Source organism: Lacerta agilis, chromosome 9, assembly GCF_009819535.1.
Source record: "Lacerta agilis isolate rLacAgi1 chromosome 9, rLacAgi1.pri, whole genome shotgun sequence".
In the NCBI taxonomy this organism is placed as follows: domain Eukaryota; kingdom Metazoa; phylum Chordata; class Lepidosauria; order Squamata; family Lacertidae; genus Lacerta; species Lacerta agilis.
The window spans coordinates 46,114,819-46,136,142 of NC_046320.1; the positions used below are offsets into that span (position 1 = coordinate 46,114,819).

At 42.4% G+C, this 21,324-nt stretch overlaps 1 protein-coding gene across 1 annotated transcript; it reads right to left on the bottom strand.

Annotated features, from left to right (window-relative positions):
- Positions 1–114: 114 nt before the first annotated feature.
- Positions 115–19,952, bottom strand: FGF2 (fibroblast growth factor 2). Its single transcript, XM_033159731.1, has 3 exons — positions 19,738–19,952; positions 2,193–2,296; positions 115–568 (listed from the first exon to the last, which is right to left on the bottom strand). The coding sequence occupies exons 1-3, from the start codon at positions 19,922–19,924 to the stop codon at positions 383–385; spliced, it is 477 nt and encodes a 158-aa protein (XP_033015622.1). The 5' UTR covers positions 19,925–19,952; the 3' UTR covers positions 115–382.
- Between the last annotated feature and the right edge of the window lie 1,372 nt (positions 19,953–21,324).

The following is a 21,324-nucleotide window of genomic DNA, read 5'->3' on the forward strand; positions in this document are numbered from 1 at the left end:
TATACGCCGGGTGGAGAATCTGCGGTCGAGTAGATCTCAAACTCTATATTTTAATTGGAAAAGTTGGGGGTCGTCTTATATGGCCAGTCGTCTTATACGCCGGAAAATACGGTATATGTTTTTAACTCTACCCCCAAACCATCAAGTTGGAAACAAGCATAATATTCAGTTGGTGCATTGGTGTTCCAGCCTGACACATTCACATACATATATATATGGTTCCAGGAATTAAAACAGTTAGAAGGCTTAAAACATACACAGTTCTACAATCAATCTGCAAGTGCAGCTGATCCTGGCAAATATTTGGTCACATTTTTCTGTCTTGTGGCAAAGCGGACGTTTACCACTGTTGTAGTATATTTTATAGACTCTGCCACTAAAATCAACTCTTGGCAGACATCGGAAGGAAAAGGATAGCTTTCTGTCCTCGTCCAGTTTTTGGTCCAAGTTTGTACTGCCCAGTTCGTTTCAGTGCAACATACCAATCACTATGTTTACGAGATCGATATGTATTGTAGTTATTAGATTCCAAGCGTTCAAAAAAGAAGCATTCATCTGTTATGTATTTCTGAAAATGAAGGAAGAAAACATTATTCATAGTCTGCCACTGTCATGAAATAGTCTAATCAGAAGTATTTAAGACTTGATCAGTGTTCACAACCCATTTAGCAAAAGGATAATATACATATACAATCAGAACACTATTTTATCTCTGAAGCTCCCATAGATAACACACTCCCACACCCAGATAAATGAAAACTTCCAAATACTACTTCCAAATTGGAGAGCTAGTTTACAAAAAGATTTAACACAACAGCTTTTTGTAAACTAGCTGTCTACTTTCCTGATCAAAGGTCGACACTGTCTTATGTAATAAGGAATGGAAAATATTTAGTTTTTTTACACATTAAGCGTCCACCCTTAATAGAGATAAGGTAAGTGAGTCTGCAAACTTAAACACACTTCCTTAAGTGTAAATTCCACTGAAATCAGTGGCTGCATTTACATGGAGTGCTAAGCCAAAAATCCAGTTGAATAAAACAGAGTATTTATTTTATTAAATTTTGTTTACTGCCCTTCATCCGTAGATCTTAGGGTGGTTCACAGATACGCACTGTGTGCCCCTACAGGAAGCCCTCCGCTAGTCTCTTCACACAAGCAACTAAACAAGCCAGGATTCAGCACTCCATAATATGCAAACCTGAACGCTAAAAGCTTCAAAACAGACCAGGATACGAAGCCATGGTATAAACTGGCTTAATATCCTGGCTTGTTTTGAAGCTATTAACAATACTTTCTGGTTTGCATGTAACAGGAAACTATGGTAAGTGTTGAATCCTGGTTTGCTTTATGAATAGGGCTGTCCGCAAATGCACACCCCTTAGTGCATATCCTGGATTAGTATTACATGCAAAGATAATGGGAAATACTTCTGAGTGGACATGCATACTGTTGTGCTGTCAGTCCCACTGAAATTAATTGGGCACAAACTACAACTTGCCCATTTTAATCAGCGATGTGGGGTGGAAAAAATTTCCTGGGCTCTATTTTTTCCACAAAAAGTGTCAATAGATTCATTAATAATGAAGGGATGCAAATACATTACGGTATTAGGAAAGCTTTGTAGTTTCAAAGTTTTTAACTTTGTTTACTCAAAACAAGGAAAATAAGCATGCTAAATCAGATTATCCTCGAGGGCATCAGACATTTTTTGATGCAAACTGAAAAATTTCTAACACAAAATGTCTGGAAAACGCACATTACTGATTTCGATTACACTTAAGCACAATTATCTCTGGATTCCGCCAGTGTATTTACTACCATATTTTTATTTACTGACTTCCATTACTAACCTACACTAATGGTAAGGTAAATGCTAAAACATACTTAAATAAAATATTGCTTAACCCCGGCCATCAAAGATAGCCCAAACATAGCCAGCCCATTGTACCTCAGTTTTTGAGCGTTTCAGAAGCCAAACGGTCTTCAGGAACGGATTATGTTCAAAAGCCGAGGTTCCACTGTACCACAGTGGAAGTCCAAGAAAGGTATTAATTAATGCCTACAGGTGGAGCTGTGTTCTCCTGTAACCGCACCAAATTCTGAGAATCTTTAAAAAGCATTAAAGGCGTTCCATGACATCTAGCTCCACTCAACATGAGAGGGAGAAAGAAACAATAGCATTTGCTTACCAGTGCTAACAACCGACCATCTTCATTCATAGAAAGGAAACGGTTTGCACACACACCTTTGATCGACACGACTCCTCTCTCTTCTGCCTGAAGCAGCAATTTGACTGGATAGGAAGAAAGACAATGTCAATGTTCGAGAAATTCCCAGAAAGTGTGAGCTGTGAAGGGTAGCTGCAATGGTTTTGAATAACCCTAACCATGTGACCCAACCTATTGCACTATAGAATTTATATTTTCTTCCTCCACATTTGGAAATTCAAAACTGCAAACTAGGTAAACTGTAACACAATTCATACTAATTTGTACCAAGTCTTGACCAAACATAAATATGCAGGGCATTTACCTCCAAAACAGTTCAAAATGGCACTAGGATGCAATCTGTCTACAAATAAGTACAGGAGAATTGGCACTTATGTGGGGGTTCTGTTCCCGGCTGCTGCACACATCACCAGGATGCACGCAAGTGGAGACCCCCCCTGTTCCGCCCCACCCCATTCTTGCCCTGCCCCCACCCTATCCCCTTTCGGCGCCAAACACAGCACGCTTGTGCGCGGCCATGTGAACCTCAAACAAGCAGGAGTAGGGAATTGCCTGTAGGTGACTTCAGAGTTTGATATTTTAGTGTGGCACTCCTTGCCTATTGATACCAGGAATGTACATTTTTCAACGCCTGCTAAAAACATTTTTGTTTAGACAAGCCTATTCAAATGTTTATCAAAGTTGATGTGAGTTCTGATCTGCTTTCAGTCTACTGCTGTTATTTCAAGTTTTCAAATGTCTTAAATTATTATTGTTAATCCTTTGATCATTTTATTGCTTTATCTTTTTGTAAACTACTGAGGTTTTCTGCAGTCAAGTTGTTTGAGAATCTTATGAAATAAATATAATCATACGGCAAACAAAAAGCATTAGATAAATGATTCCTGTCTCTCTGCATTTTCCTCCCAAATTAGTTAATGCATTTTTCCCCCTGTATGCTTTTCCAAACCTGCCAATACTTGATGGAGAAGATCCTAATCATTTATCCTGGAAAACAAAACTCAGAACTAATCTACTTCATTTCACCAATGTTTAAATTGCTAAAGACACTTAACGGAAGCAAGGAAAGAAACCATCTTACAATTGTGTATCACTTAAAATAAAACAGAAACACTACTCTGAAATATATAGCCCATTTTCCAATTTTTTCCATGTACTACCAAAGCCTGTTTAGTCATAAACAGGCTCTTAAAAGTGATTCATATAAACTGCTTCCAGACCATTATAATGGATTTGATCTTAAGAACTGTACCAAAATTTACTTGACATAAAATATTTGTTGATGCTACTTAAACTGAATGTGCTCCAGAAATTTGAAATGCAATCTTTGCTACTGAAAAAACTGAAGATGCAGTGCACTTTTACCAAGGAAAAAACTACAGTTAGGTAAATGTACCTGCATCTTTTCCCACTGCAGTGGGAATGTGATTTTGATTTGGACAATAGTCAACGGATAAGCACTATTTTCTTTTCAGCACTGCAGCCTCCCCAGGCTGTCTCCCCGCCCCCAGCAAACAAAACCATCAGTTTTTCGTTATACCCATCTGTGTATAATGTATTGCTTGCCCCATGGATACTGGTTTGGGAATTAATTGCACTTTATACCTTATATAAAGTAAGGATGTAATGAAGGCATAGATCCATCTTTAATACTAATCTGAAAACCTGTGCCCAATTGTGTTGTAGGAGGGAATGGGAATTTTTCTTCTAGTCCTGACACTTCCTTATATCTATTTAAAGGGGAGGGGTGTACGTGTATCAGTCCTAGCATCTGCCTGGACCTAGGGGGGTTTCAGGAGGAAGCAGAACACATTGCCCTCCCCTGTTCTTACCCCAAAACATTCTGCTGCTGTACATACTTGGGCTGTGAGGGTAGGGAGGGAATGGTGCTCATCCACCCCTCAAGAGATTCACAATGCTCTTAAAAAAAACCACTTGCCAACAGAGATGTGAAGACACAGTGTCAGTACCTTCATGGACAATTAAGATGATACATACTTAAATGGAAGGGACGTGGGTGGTGCTGTGGGTTAAACCACAGAGCCTAGGGCTTGCCGATCAGAAGGTTGGCGGTTCAAATCCCCACGACGGGGTGAGCTCCCGTTGCTCGGTCCCTGCTCCTGCCAACCTAGCAGCTCGAAAGTACATCAAAGTGCAAGTAGATAAATAGGTACCGCTCCAGTGGGAAGGTAAATGGCATTTCCGTGCGCTGCTCTGGTTCGCCAGAAGTGGCTTAGTCATGCTGGCCACATGACCCGGAAGCTGTAGGGCCAGCTCCCTCGGCCAATAAAGTGAGATGAGCGCCGCAACCCCAGAGTCGTCCGTGACTGGACCTAACGGTCAGGGGTCCCTTTACCTTTAACTTAAATGGGCTGGTCATATATGATAAACTTTATGTGGATTAAATAACACTGTAACTTGGCTAATGGGAAATGACTTTGGTAAAGTGTGTTGCAACCTCTTCAGCTAAACAACAGCACTATTGAGTGACAACCAAAGCTCAATATTATGAAAGATAAGACTTGCAAATTAAAAATCCACTGCATCCTCAGATGAAGTTATTTTCAGAGATGGTATTAAGTCATAGAACCAAAAAGCAGGTGTTGAGTTTGGAAACCGAAACCCATTCAATACATAGGATAATATTTTGAAACTCAAGTTTGTATTAACTGTTTAACTAAAAAAAAAAATTGACAATGTGAAAGAATTATAGCTATTTGTTTACTGCCAGCATAAACAGTACCATGTAGTTGCCAAATTTTTCAGAGGAAAAATAAATACATGACCAATTGAAAAAGCAAGCTATTTAAACAGTGGAGAGAAAAAGGTGAAACTCTAACTTCTACCTTTGCTAAGAAGTTAAAACGATGCCCTGTATTCTGCAAACAACATTCTACAGAAGTGTGATGACCAACTTTATTCCGAAGAGTCAGAAGCAATATTTTTACACTTAACTGGGGGAAATATTATATTTGGCCTATATTTTCTTCCTTTCTGCCTTCTTTAAAATTCTCAAGAGTCTTATGGCAGGAATCCCTCCTGCTCATATACCGACCAGATGTATTATCCAAATGGATATATTGAACGCTCAAAAGTATGAGATGGCTTTCAACGTGGTTTAAAGTGGAGTGCTTTTAAGTTGGACCTGGCCAATCAAAAAATGCCCATCAGAGAATAAAACCATTCTTTTATACCCACTTCCCAGAGTCTTACTTTTGTAGAGCAAGATGTTATTTCATTCTGTATAATGAGAATAAATAGACTCTCAACGAAAGCTACTAATCATCAGGTGAGAGAATAACAAGAGGACTGTTCACACATAAAACTAAGGCATGCTTTGTTCAACTTAACTTATTATTCTTTATTACATTTATATACCACCTTTCATGCAAAGATCACAAACTATTATTAGTTTGAACGTGCAAACCCAGCCTAGCTTACTAACCATAGTTGGTTTCCTACCACCAAACAATAATGCCATGAATTTCTTGTTGGTTTACAAGCCATGGCTGATACTAAGTGTAACTAGAACTTGGTGTTCTGTTTGAACCCAACAATCTTGCTTAAACCTTCTTTGTTTGACCAGCCCATTCCACGAGACAAGGGCAGAAGTCAAAAGCAGCTGAAAACAAGCCAAGCTTTGGAGAAACAAGCCACAGCTTGCTTGCTAGTCTGTAAGATGGCAAATGATTTGTCTAACTAATGAAGGTTAAACTAAGTCACCATCGGAGCTAAGTGTTGAGCTAGGGCTCTAGCATATATTAGAACAAAGCAGAACATGTTATATTAATGAGCCAAAGATTAGAACGACTTTGAAGCAGATGTGGCAGGGACATAAGAAGTGAAAGGGAAAAAGAGGGACATCATAAATACTCTGTGGAAATAGATAACTGGATAGTTGAGGTGGATGGGCTGTAGCGGTAGAGCACTTGCTTTGCACGCAGATGGTCCCAGGTTCAATCCCAGTTGGTGTAGACAAGACTGCACTATATGGACCAATGTCCAAGTCAGCAGCTTCTTCTGGGTGAACTGCAGAAAAGGCCTCCCACAGTAAGTGCCCCAATGCCCTTAAAGATGGGCATACTGGGCTACTACTGGTCACCTAGTGACTGAACAGCAATAGGTGCTTGGATGCATGTTTTACATTCAAACTATGAAGGGATCACTCAGAAGGAGTGTGACTATACTATGCATTTACTTCAGTGCATCTTTTCTTGAAAGATGAATGCTGTCTCTCTTAAAGGAAACCTGAAGTTATTTGATTTTGTATCAGCTTTCCAAGTTATAAAACCATTCTATTGTCCATGTTTTTCTATATACAAAATAGATGTACAAGGATGCAGGTACAACTGACTTTGTACTTGCACTATACAACAGAATTTCTGTGAAAGGCCTCATTTCAGGGGAATGCTAACAGATAATTTGGGATTAGCTGGCATATCCTGCAAAGGACCAGTGCTGCTTAATATAGAACAAGCTTCTGAATGAAGAATGGGAGCTGTTCAGTTGTGGTTATATTCTGCTCAATGCCAGCTTTAATTTTTATGCATTACATAATAGCGGGAAACACTTCTTCTGGCTAGTACAAATGACATAATGCATGTAACAAATGCATTTATGCTTCAGTGTAGCTATTTCTTCTAAAAGTATTTACAACTTAGCTGCAACAAGTTGTCCCCCGTGTTATAGAGGAAATGAGTTAGTTGTCCCCCGTGTTTCAGAGGCCTAACTGGCCTCAACCAGAAGTTGGGTGCTTCGTTTCATGCTGTGTGGAACATACTTTCATCAGAGATTCAGAAGTAATCTTTGCTTTTCACATTTTACGTGACTCTTAAAGATATAGATATATATATTTTGCCAACAGGCCTAGTTGTTAAGAGATTTTGTGGAGAAGCCAGTCATTTTAACGGTGGTTTTGTAGAACTTTTAATAACTTTTCTATGTATAAAAGCACACTCTGAATTGTATACCGGTTATTTCTGTAATGGTTCTAACAGCACAATCCTATGAATATTCAGTTATAAATGAATTCTATTGTGTAGAAAGAGGCTTACTCTTTAGTAAGTGTGTGGAGGACTTTGGCCTTATAGCACAATTCTACACCTATCTACTCAGAAGTAAGTCTCACTGAGTTTAATGGAGCTTATTCCCAGGTAAATGAGTATAACATATGGGATTGGGTGCATACTTTTTCCTGGAAGTAAGCCTTATCAAACACAATGGCACATGAAAACAAACATGCATAGGATTGCTTTGTAAATCTGGTAAAAGCAATCAGTACATATTTTGTTTCCAAAGCACCTGGTTTATGAATAATGTTTAAGGTGGTGGCACTGAAAACACTGTCTCTGGGCTGAGAACCAAAATGCCTGTGACATTTATACTGAGAATGAGTTTCCATACAACTCCTACTTCCAGAGGCAAGGAATTAATGAATTGTCAAAAACATGAACAACTTCTACATTGTTTTTAATGGCACTCATATATGCCTACCTAGGAATCCTTCCCTTTTCATTCAGTTTCGCTAGTTCTGTCCTTCAAAACGCAATGCATATTGTGGCACATAAGGAGGACAGGCACCTAAGGCTGCAATGAATTCAATGAGACTTACTTCCGAGTAGACATGCCTAAGATTACACAGCAAGATTCACACTGCTGCACTTCACAAATGGGAAACTGCCACAGAGGCTGTATCAGAACATCAGAATCACAGCAATATAAACTGGAGTCAAATATAAACACAATCCCTGTATAGCTAGTTCTTCATTCTCCCACCCAAACCCCACACAGTTAAAATATTTTTATATAAACTGTTACAAAAACTTAGCCCAGTTTTAATCCCATTATCAGCACTTAATATTGTCAAGCCTAGCTGCCTCCCTGCCTCCCAATCCCTCGTCTTTTTTTTTAGTAACTTCTGTGATCATCCTGTCTCCCAAATATTTGATTATCAAATAAAATTATCAAATAAGAGATTATTATACACAACAAACCAAAATCCAGATAATGTGAGAAAGCAAGTAAAAAGCATTTGAATCTTACAAGGAGAGCAAAAAGGTAAAGAAAAATCATACACACCATCTGAACTTTTACCATCTCTCTAGCGTGCAACTAATTTACATCAACTGACAAAATAATCAGCAAAACACTTCAGTTTACAAGAAGGGAGTTTGTGTACTCACTGAAAAAACCCAGGCTGCACGTCCCTGGATCAATGACTACCATTACTACCATCTCTGCTACGGAAAAGGCAGTTCCAAGCCAAGAGTTCGAGGCCCATCTCCAACATATTTGCAGAGGCCCTCTAAGGAAAATCCTTTCATGAGGCCCCTGCGTGACATACACTGCGGTTAAGTAACTGGGCCAAATGCATATAAGTTAAATCTTGCTCCTGCACATTCAACTAAAGAGCACAGGAACAATTAATTGGGAGTCTTCTTTGCCTGGTACTAGAAAGCAGCTAAACATACCTCCAAGAACTAATATACTCAGGGAAGGATGCTAAAAGACGTGAAAGCTGGAACCGAACTCAATGAGACTCACCTCCAAATAGATTATACTGGAAAAGACACTTCACACAATATAAACATACACAACTAGGCAAAAGGACTCGCCAACCATAGACTATGTAGGACTTCCAGATGGAGCTTTTAATGCAACCCAGTCGTTGCTCTCCCACTATAAGTGACAGCAGCTGATTTTCTACACTTCAGCAGCGACAGCATTTTTTTACATATGCATCCTGCTATGTTCTGTTCATACTGGTGGCTGTAATACAGCCACATGGATAAGCAGGGCCGCCTTTAGCATATGCGCCCCCAAATTTAGTGCTGCCCACGTCTACACCCAAGATATACTTCTCCGCGGTTGCAGGCGAGGCCATGGCAGTGGCGTCCTGCTCTTCTGAGTCTCGCTGCCATCGCCCCTCAAGAACCGGGCGTCCGAGCTCCACAAAGGTGCGCAGCTTCACATCCAGGTGCTTTAAAAAGCTCCCCAGGAGGAGGAAGGAGAAGAAGAGGGATGCAGCAGCCGTGCTGACGGTGGGCAAGAGAGCAACGCCTCTCCATGCAAGGCAGAACTCCGGGGAGGAGAAAGTGACTAGGTTGGAGGCGGCAGCAGCTGCTGGCTTTGAATGTCAGCTTGATCAAAATTATTTATTATTTCATAACAGGTAGATAATTAAGAGCTTATGCAGCTTCAGTGGCGGGCGCCTGGCACACACACCCCGAATTTGGTGCCCAGGTGCCCCGCACCCCTTGCACCCCTGGGTAAAGATGGCCCTGTGGATAAGTAAGAGACAGGGTGTCAAATCCCATCATTTCAACAAAAAAATCAATTGCTTAATTTGTGCTAAAGCTTTTTTTTGTTCAAGAACTACTATTATATGACTACTTTAATCATGTTTAAATCACAAAAGAGTGCATTTTAGCAGAATTTAAAATATATATATTTAAAATATAAACATCCTGCTAACATGATGCTTACCAGAAGGGTAATGGTGAATCTAAGGTGTAGCAATTGGGTTCACTACCTGAACTGTTCCCAGAACAAGTCAAAATCATCTTTCAAAAATGATGGGGGAAAGCAGCACAAAGGCCATCTATACCTGCAGAGATTTCTTTGCTGTTCCATTCCTTCGATAGAGAATGTATTTTACAAGCTCTCGGAACAATCAGAAGAACAGGGAAATTATAGGAGAAGATTTAACTATGACATATAAATATGTGATTCAGCCTTACATGTTATGCACACATGAATAAAAAAGATGGTCGCCGTGAGAAGAGGATGCTTGACTAGATGTGCCACTGGCCTCCAGCAGGCTCCTCTCATGTTTTTAAAAATACAGTTTACAAATTTACAGTTGCAAAGTTGTAACCTGCCACGAGGCCTAAAAAATGGACACACAGGAACCTGAAATAAATAAGTGATATAGATTTCAGTTCATGAACAGAATATAGCTTTCTGATCTCAGAAAACTTAGGAAGAACCCTAACCTATAAGCAGCGTAAGTCATTTAGCCTGTCAGCATCTATTTCCCTGTTCAAACGTAACACAAATAAGGCACTATCAACAGCTTGCCATGGGCTAAAAGGTAAGAGACTGCAGTGAGCGGGGCAGGGAGAGTCTACAAAGCCATTTACAGGTTCCTAAATCAATACAGGGACGCAGGTGGTGCTGTGGTCTAAACCACCGAGCCTTGGGCTTGCCAATTGGAAGGTTGGTGGTTTGAATCCCCATGACGGGGTGAGCTCCTGTTGCTTGGTCCCAGCTCCTGCCAACCTAGCAGTTCGAAAGCATGAAGGTAAATGGCGTTTCCGTGTGCTGCTCTGGTTTCGCCAGAAGCGGCTTAGTCATGCTGGCCACAGGACCCGGAAAAACTGTCTGTGGACAAACGTCGGCTCCCTCGGCCGGTAAAGCGAGATGAGCGCCACAACCCCAGAGTCGTTTGCAATTGGACTTAACTGTCAGGGGTCTTTTACCTTTTTTAAAAAATCAATACAACACCGAAATATGCCTCCAAAGCAGCAAGAAATCACCAGAAAAGTTGGAGCGTCAGTATGCTTTCAGCAACCAACTCCTGCCGGGAGGCTATCACATTCTCAACCAGCCACAGCCTCCTAACACGTTTCAAGGGAAATGTTAAGACTATGATTCTGTTGTATAATCTGAGAGACTAAAAAGCCAATCTACATGTTACCCATGAGATAAATAACGAATCTCTTAACGTTCTTTAAAAACAACAACCCTGTACTGCAGATGCAAGGGACTGCAAATTTGCTCATAGAAGCAAAGGAGAGGGGCTTATAACCCTTTCTCACTGCACCATTTTTATGATCAAGATCAAACGCTCACACCCACACCAGGCTGGTTAATTTCCAGTAAAGGAGGGATGCAGGTAACCGCAGCAGTCCAATGAGTGAAAACAGGGAGAGGCGATTTGGGGGTGGAGGTGGGGGAAGACAGTACCCCTTTCCCCCAGACACCTAATGTGCTCTAAATCACTCCCACTGCCTCACTCATCTTCTTAAGGATTCAGTAGTGCCCCAATTCTAATTTGTGGGCTTGATTACATCGGGTTATATCCAGCATAGTGCTAAATTAAAGTCACTCAGCGGCATACTTGTTCCACTGGCTTTGCACCAGTTGAATTTTATTTCAAAAGAGAGCGCAGAAGCAGGTTGCTGCTAAATTTGTTGTGCAATAGACTGTGCAAGGAGTTTCTGCTAATGCAACTACTGTGTTAAGATTCCTCTATTGTACAACACTAAAACTCATTCATCTCCTGGCACAAGAGACCTTGCATTAGCAGACAGCAAATGCTGGTTGCAGCCCAATATTGTTTAGTTAGGCCTAAGGCTCTGGTAAAACAGTAAAGCAAGTGAGGTGTGACTAGAACATTTACACAAAACTGATACAGAAAATAGAATGCAGGTTAAATAAAACTGAGGTAGGTATCTCTGACTGATGAAAGCTTAGGTTGCCTAAAAGCAAAAAAAAAAAAAAAAAGGAGGACACTTTAAAAATGATTTACTAACTAAGACACTGAATCTGGTGTAACGGAACTTAGGAAGTGATTCAATGGTCCCCAGGAGGATGTCCCAGAAGCCACATAATTTGGAGGTTATCCTTCTCTACGATCAGAGACAGAGATGACTTGACCACTGCACTTCATTGTAAGGATGCAAGCCACTTTCTCTTTCGAAGCAAAAAAATTGGGGCATACATATCTAAATACATATGTAATAAATAGTAAGTTGCGAAACTTGGAACTGATGCCATATTTTACATAGGATACAACAGTATTATTATTAATGAACACAGCACAGCACCATAGCTGAAGATGACACCCACAAATCCATAAGTGAGATAAGCAAGGTGATCCATTATTTTTGTCATCAAGTAGTCATGATATTGCATTGAGCCAAACAGAACTGCTATTCCTTTAAAAAAAGTGTTGTTGTTTTTCATTCTGTGATTGCATGTTGCTTACTAACCAAAAGTGAGTTCTGATTTCATTTGGTTATTCCAAAGTCCACAAAAACAAAGTAGGCTTTTTCAGATTCCATTAGCAGATGAAGAGCAGGATGCCTTGATTTGTTCATATTTTTTTGTCCTTGCAGCAGCACTAAACTTCAACCAGGAACCAAATCTAGGATCCCATGAATAACTACACTTTTGTTTGGTACATAATCACCTTTTTGCTTGCAAGGGACAGCAGGAGAGCGGGGAGCCTTAGTGGAAAAAATGATCAGAAGAGAACAGGTTAAGCAGTCTTTATGCCTCACTATTCATTCTTCCAGTCAAACTGGCAGCCTCCCACAATTGCTTTCCTTTAAAAAGGGAGAGAAAGAGGCATCTGCTATGTAACATCAAGCAAGCAGCTAAGGATGACATTTTCCTGGGAATCTTACAAGGACTGGGGGGGAAAATGACAAGAATTGTAAAAAGGGTTAATAGAAGAACTGGCGAAAAAAAAACAGAGGTAGAAAGGAGATGGTAGCTGGAGAGAAAGAGTAACTTCTAGCTTCTTCTACTTTTTACAAGAACGGGGTGGGAATAAAATGAAAGAAGGCAAGATGGACCATGAAAAATGCAATTTAAAATGAGAGAGGAAAGAAGACAGAGCGAAAATTAGCAAAAGGAAAGGAAATTATTCCAACAGAACATGCTTCAGCACTGAAAACGGTGAGAAAAAAGGATAGTTTATAGTGTGAGAGAAAACAGGAAGTTGAGGGTGCAGGATGAGAGAGAAAATGAGTTTTTTATTCATCACCTGGTAAGGTTTCTGGCTGCAAATGTTAAGCATTAGAAAGTCAAAGATGGAAGAGACATTATGGAAGCCTAAAAGTGGCCAGCATGGTACCCCTGAGATATTGTTAGACTACAGCTCCCATCATCCCCAGATGACACAGGCAGTGGCTAGGGATGATGGGAGCTGTAGTCCAGCAACATCTGGAGGGCACCACATTGGCTAGCCCTGACCTAGATAGCCATACAACATTCACTTGAGAAAGCAGAGTACAGAATACTGAGGAAGAGTACTATAACAGTGTAGAAAATGTGAGTGATTGTTAACCTTTAGCCACGGGCCCTTAGCAGAAAAAAAATGGATTCTAAGGAAGGGATAGAATAGGAAGAAAGTGGGACCAAAAGAAATAATGACCCCAGTTTAGGCGCAACCAAATAGCTTGATAATGAAGTCAACAAACCAACCTGGTTAGAGTAGCAGGCTTTTCACCAGAAAAAAGCCTCTGAGAGAAATGTGAGTATGAAGCAGAATTACAGGTTACCTAACTTTTGGTTACCTACCTAACTTTTCCTTAAGAAAAAAGACATCCTTTCCTGAGCAGGTAATCAGCACTGTCAAACCGGACAGCACCAAGCATATGTTCAACACTGCACAGAGCCCTAATCCATAAACAAGCACCATGTAAATGGTTCCAGTTGCTGAACACAGGAATCAAGCCATGTTTGTGCACGTGAAGCTTCTATGATATTAATGCATTATCTTCTATTAATTTTTTGCATTGTAATTTTTATTTCTGAACTATGTGTTGCAATTTTAAATGAAAAGTGGTAAATAAATGGCATAAATTTAAAAAAAAATAGGCACACAAGTCCAAGTCCAGAAAAAAGGCCCATGCAGGACAGTTGCATTCCAAATATGAACTATTGTTGCTGAGCGCAAGTAATCTGTCATATATGAAAAACCACAATGTTTACTGTCAGCCTCAAATCAAGGTTCATTGACCGTGCAGCATTATTAGTTTTGTTTGGGTTTTTTAAAAAGCACTCTCAAATATATTTTAATTGGATATTAATACAAACCATTTCATTTAAGTGACAGACATGCTGTTGGTATCTGTCTGTCTTGAGAGACAATGGAGTGCACCTCCGGGGGTGGTCAAACCGCTGTGTCAGCAGCACCAAAGCAACCTCCCTGGGGCACGAGCCTGGCCAGTGTGTATGGAGGTACTGGGCTGCCCAGATGACAAGACCTCATTCTCAGACTTGCTGATGTGGTCCAAAGGAAAGCAGAGCAATATGTTTGACACCAGCTTGGCTGCAGGGGCTGCCAGAAAGAAGCGCCCAAGGCACATCCAACAGTCTTAGGGACTCTACTCCGTATTTGTGTATGGTTTGCGCCTTAGCCTTTTCTTCTCACCAAGATATCCCGCAAGGCAGCGGAGGTTTAGGATCAGAGTTTCCCTTCTCCTAGATGGGCTAACGTTCCAGGTTGATAAGCCCTATCCCACCCACCCATGATGCACATGCAGAAACCACCTTCTTGACCATTGGACCCACTATTGGTCTTATCCACTCAATTGGCTGTCTTCACATGCTGGGGAAGTCCCGAACTCACTGAGGGTTTGAGACCCATCAGCAAACCTCACCTGCTTTAAAATACTTCTAGGTTGCCATTATTTCTAGGGGGGATGCAAGTCACCTACCAGCAAAGTCAGGTTGTGTAATTAAAACTGATTTTGAGTTCCTGAGGAATAAACTTGCTTCCTCCCCCCAAAAAAAGTTTTGCATTTTTTTTAAAGTAAAGGTGAAATCACTTCAATGTATAGGGTAACATTTGTTTGACACACAACATTGTTTAACCTTCCTGCAAACAAATCAGAATGAATGCCTGACAAATAGCCATTGCTGTCTAACCTCCCCATAAATTTTGTGCAAACAAATCAAAATGAATGTTCAATAAACAGGTCACTGGAAATCAACACTAGTTTCCCTCAGGCTGTACTTTTTGTTCTTTTCACACATGGACACCTTGCCTCCTATCCCTTGCTGGGGGTGAAATCTAGCTGAGTCATATTTTCTCATAACCACAGAGAATTCTCAGTTCTTTAGCATACACAGACAATATAAACTTTGTCCAATGCAAGTATTGCCTCAGGGCAACTGATACTGATAGCCCAACACACAGGAATCTGATAGGAAACAAATAAAAATATATTTAACACAGAATACCATTACCTTAGTGTAGATAATTCAAGCAGACTTGTGATAGGAAAATATATTATTAAGCCTCATGCCACTCTGTGTACATTATACCAAGTTTCAGTGATGCTCCATACAAGAGATCCCTCAATCTTTCAGAACATGTTATGTGATAACCACATACAAAGCAGAAAAAAACTTGAAAAGGGTAAATATGGAAGGGAGGGGAGGGAAGAGAAATGGGCTGGAATATTTGTGTGTGTGTTTCTTGTATCGTATGTGCAAATACCACAGAACCCTGTGCTTCCACTTTTTGGTCAAAAACAACAGCTTTGAGGACAAAGTAATATATCAACGTTCTGAGAAAAACTATTGCTTACAAAGGAATCAACGATCTGTGCTTTTAATCTTCAGCACATACTAACTTGTAGTGATGCAAGTTACTGTAAGCACATCTCTTCTAAGAACTAATCCACTAATGAGTTCTTATCTCCCAGAGATCACTTGTTTCTGATATACAGCTTAAATGCATCTAAGATTACAAATAAATATTTACAGGCCCTGCAATGGGGTGAAAAGACTGTGAATAAATGATATATTTCACACGCTCAAAAATACAAGTATTATCCTTTATCATAAACATGAGCAGTGTAAGTAAGTACAGTAGAGTATTATGCTTTGTTCTGTAATCCATTTTATGTAACCAGTGTAGGGGGAAATGTAGTGAGGAAATGAAGTTCACACACATGAGGGCATGTAATCAGCATGAATGTTTTAGCACTGCTCTGTATTTTAATACTTTTAATGTTTCTTTGTATGGTTGAATATAGATTCGGCTTAATCTTTGCCCAGACTTGTTTGTGATAGCAGGAAAAAAAAAACTTTCCAGAACCACAATTTCTGTTCATGGGAATTAAACTGCAACAAGTGTAATGTCTGAAGGACTTAACACCCAGATCTCCTCGGAATCCCAGACTGAAGCTAGCAAATTCATATATGACTCACAAAGATACATAGATCTTTTCCAACCTTAACCTTTTGTCACAGGAGCACCCTACAACTATACTTATATGAACAAAACTAGTATTAGAAGTAGAAGAGCAACACCCAGGAGTATTTGCACATGCAATACAAGAAATACAGTATTCACCCACCTGACACCTCCAAATCCACATTAGCTGTTTGTGGCCACAGTGATGCTGATTAACTGTTCACCCAGCTTCCATTCCCTTGGAGCTGACAGACGACATACTTACCACCAAGTCTCAATGCACAAGCTAAGCAAAGACTGCTGCCTAGTACTCTGAAAGTATCCCCATCTCTTCCCCCATTGACCCACTGATCGCTTCCTCCTCTAGCTCCCCAAAGGAGTTATGCCTGCAATCCTGGCTACAAGCAACTCCTGTGATTGGCTGCTCAGAGGGCCCTGTCAGTCAGAGCCCAGCTGAGTCAAGAGCCCTTGCCAACATTCCTTTGTTCCTAATCCTGGAACCACCTCCACAGGCTATCAATTTCAGAGTACATGGTGCTGTACTAATCTACTTAATGTAAAATTAGATAGATCAATACTCTGCCTTAGATTTAGACTTTCCTTTTGATTGTGTCTACTCACTGTTTCTTCCATGGTCCTAAATAAACTTCAATAAAATTTCTGGGCTATACTGGTTTCTGGACACACTCAAAGGCTCTTTATTTTCCCCCACCACCAACATTACTCTGCTTCTGATTTAAAGTGCTTGGGAGGTCAGGACAGGTGACAGGCTGAAGTTAGAATAGAATCATAAAGGTGGAAGGGACCATGAGGGTCATCTAGTCCAACTCTGTGCAGTGCCGGAATCTTATTTGCACAACAGCAAAAAGGGCTTGAACTCACAACCCTGAGAATAATTGTCTCATGCTCTACCAACTGAGAGGCTTCGGAATACACCTGTCTCCCTATACTCAAATAGATCCCCTTAAGGCAACTAAGAATCCTGAACCCCTTACCCAAGATGACAAATAATCAGGTGGCAGTGAGAAGGAAGAGGTGTAGGATGGGACACCCATTGTTTGTGAGCTGCACTAGAGTGCATGGGGTGTTAGGAAAGCAGTAGTACCTCTAGTAGGGGACACGACATGCTCCTTCTGTGATAGTTTGTCCACCTTTGGTCCCCACACTCTACTCAGCTCACCTGTGGCTCCTAGAAGCTGTCAACATGCAATGGCAGCCACACTCTAGGAAACAGCTTTGACTAGCTGGCTAAACCAGATGAAGGTAGCCAGTGGGACTCAAACCCTTGATGAGTTAGGGACTTCCCCTGCATGCAAAGACAGGCTCCGGTGGAATAAGCAGACAAGCCCAATAGCAGGTCCAATGGTCAAGAAGGTGGCTTCTGCACAAGCTGCAGAGAGAAGAGATTCTGACCTAAACCTCTGCTGCCTTGCAGGATGCCTTTGGGAGAAGAAGAGGCTACGGAGTAAACCCTACACAAATCAGGAGTGGAGTCCCTAAGATGGTTGGGTGGCGCTCTGTACACCTCCTGCTGGCAGCTCCTGCAGCCAAGCTGATGCCAAAAGTATTGTTCTGCTTTCTTTTGGACCACATCAGTGAGACCAACATTGGGAGGGGGGCCTTGTCACCCCCAGAGGTGCATGCCATTGTCTTTTGAGACAGATGGATGCAAAGAACACAGGAGCAAGTTCACCAACATTACCTGACACATTTAGAAAGTCTACAGAATCCATTAAAAGGAGTTTCACTAATTCCTAATAAAATGTAAGCAGACTAGCAAGAGAGCTGACACCGTATTTTACATGCCACAAGTCTTCTTGTGTTACCTACATTAATCCCACAATAACTCTGTGTTAAATGTACCATTAAGTCATTTGCAAATATGAGAACACTGAGGCAGACAGAATCCCCATAACATTAAAAATTACTGTATTCCAATACAACTGGGAGTTCTAAAATTACAGGATTCTGTGTTAAAAGCAGATTTTGCAGTCAGTGCATTCCAGGACATACTATGTTCCTCAACTAATCTTATTATCATTATGAATGCCAATTCATAATTGCCATTCATAACCCTGAAATTCAAGTGCACCTAATAAATAAAACATTATATCTGCATGGAACAATGTTATAATAAAAAAAAAATTTACAGTTCACCCAACAAATCAAAGGAGGAAGTATTTTAATATTCTACAAACATTAGAATCCAAAAACTAGCTTTCTTCTTTTCTGTTCTTTTTAGGTACAACCTTCTTTCGCCCAGTTTCATGAGTTTGTCACCTCTTTTTACCAGTTTCCTTTATTTCCGAATAAGCTTAACACAAAACCCTCTCATTCTCAAAGCAACAATTGTGTCCATGCCCAACAAGCCTCTTTGCAATAATGCTTATGGAATGGAATAAAGTATTAGGAGCCAGGGCGGGAGCGGCAAGTTATACAAGCCTTGGGATGAAAGAGATTCTGTGCTTTGAGGAGCATGTCTGGGATTGTTGGGAATCCTAAAACTGGTGCCCATTATTACACTCAGAAGACCAGTAAGGGGCTGCGCTGCAGTCGGTGTGGTTTTGTGCATGGCATGAAAGGCAAAGGGAAACGATACAAAATATATAAAAATATAGAAGCAAGTGAAAAGTTGAGGTGAAATTACACAACACGAAGAACAAAAATGGTTCAAAACTAGGACTGGTTATGTAGGAAGGATCTCAGGTGGTGTCAACAGCTGAAGGTGAAGACAACAGGGAAGTCCATCTCTGCTGGATGTAACAGTTTCTGAAAGCAGTGGACGTAGCAATTATTTCCAGCAATTAGGGAGAAACTGGGGGAAAATGGGCGATGGATGATGTTAAACAATGTTAGTGCTAGGTAAGAGCAGGGAAGCTCCTATGGATGGGGATCATGTATTTGGCTGTGGGAACCATAGCATGTCGGTTGTGTGTGTGTGGAAAGCTGCAAGCAATGGTAGATATTATTCTGACAACTGGCTTAAACCTTTTTTGGGGGAACACTACTCACCAGCTACAGTTCCCACAGCCAGTTCTCCCTGCATTCCAATACACAGCTGGGAGCCAGATGCATTGAACTTAATGGGACTTCACCTAGAGATTCATTGTATCTGCTCCTCTGCCTTTTGCCCACGGATGGCCTTCCTTTTAAACCAGAGGTGAGGAATCTGTGACCCTCCAGGTGTTGTTGAGACTTGACTTCCAACACCACTGACCATTGGCCATGCTGGCTGGGGCTTAGGGAAGCTGGGAGACCAAAATCTAGCTTGCCATAAGTCCCCATCCCTGCTTTACTGGAGGGAAGCAGTGCATTTTAAAAAATATTTGTCATAGTTATTCTGGTGTTTTTGTTTGTTTGTTTTTTGAACCTTCATAATACCCAAAGATAACCCCTATTAGGAGAAATCACCTGCGCGAAATCACAGCCAATGTTCTTTAAATTAATTGACCCTCGGGGAGTTTTAAAACATGGAGGCGCCTCACTCTGGTTTGGGACTGAGGATGAGGCCAGCGAAGCCACGTCGGTTTGAGAGCAAAGACGGCGGGCCGGTCGGTCGGTACTTACTGTAAGGGTCGCTCTTCTCCCGGACTCCATCCACTCTGCCGTCGGGGTTGATCCTCAGGAAGAAGCCGCCGTTTTTGCAGTAGAGCCGCTTGGGATCCTTAAAGTGTCCGGGCGCGAAGGTGCCGCCACTGCCTCCGCCGCCGTCGTCGGGCATCGCGGGGAGGGTGGTGATGCCCGCCGCAGCCATCCCCGCCGAGCCCGCCGCTGCCGACGACGGCTCCCCGCGGGGTGTCCTCCCGCGAGCGCCTGCCGCCCCTGCGCCTCGCCGACGGCCGCCTCGGCCGCGTCCCCCCAGCCTCGCGCCCCGGCAGCTGCTTCTTCCTCGCCCGCCCAGACTCGCCGCCCGACGGCCACCTCCGCGGGGAGGGCCGGGGCTGACGGAGAGGCGAAGGCGCCCTCTCGCCCAAGTTCTCGCAAGTTCGTCGCTGGAGCTGCGCAATGCCGAGCCTGGCGCCTCCAAGAGACCTTTCACCGGAGCCAGCCAGCCAGCCAGCCAAGCCTCTCCGGCCCAGCACGCCGGGGAGTCCTCTGGCTGAAAACTTGCCGCTGCCGCCCAGTGCGCGGAGAGAGAGGGACGCAAAGAGGCAGGCGAGGCGCTGTTGCAGCTTCTGGGCTCGCCAATGTGCGGCCCCTCGACCAGGACTTATTATTTGCTTGTTTGTTCCCTCCCCTCTGTCCCTCCTCCGGCCTCCCCCCACCTCCCACCCATCCGTGTCTCTTTGCTGGGCCGGTTCTCTGCGTGCTGACCGGTGCGACGGGGAAAGGAGGTGGTTGAGTCTGCTGCTGTTGGAAACTCGCAGGGATGAGGAAGGGGGGGGGAGCGCCTTCCCTCCTCTTCATCCCTCCGTGTAACTCTAGCCTGCCCAGCGAGCGCTTGCACAATGCAGCCGCCGCTTCACCCCGGGCTAAGTGCTGCTCGGCTCACACACAACAGCGCTCTCCTTTTCCCGCCCGCCGGCCTGTGCAGTTGCAAAGCGGCACAAGTTGCTGCGCACTTCCCAAGCTTTGCCTCCGCTGCTCCAAGGAGGCGTGCGGCAAGGCAGCGGAGTCGCTGTAGAGGTGAATGCGCCAAAGGGACACTGAGGCGCCCCACCACCACAAAAAAAACCTGCCCTGGAAAGACAGCAACCTCCCTCCCTCCCCTCCTGTCCACACGCGAAAAGCGAAGCAGCAGGCGTTCCCTGGATGCACCGTACCAGCAGGAAGCAGGTGCGTGCAAAAAAAGCGCAAATCGCTGAGTGGACTCAAGCAAGTGAGCTAATCGCACTCTCCGCGCTAAAGGCAACGCACATAGATTGCTAGCTCATTTTGTGCACTGAACGGAATATGAACCACTAGTCTCAAGATGGTAACGCATGGGAAGAAGAGCCTTTCTGAATCTCCCAAGTGATATACAGCCCGGAGTGAGGCCTGCGGATAATTCAAGAAAGGGAAAAGGGTGGGCGTGTGTTGAATATGGCGAAAGCCTGGCTAGCGAAAAGCCCATATTTGTACAGTCTGAATGTCATGTTTACAGCATCATAAAGGAGTCAGAATTAAAGTTCAGAAGTGTGTAAAACTCTTTTTAACTCTTGCATGAGCATGGAA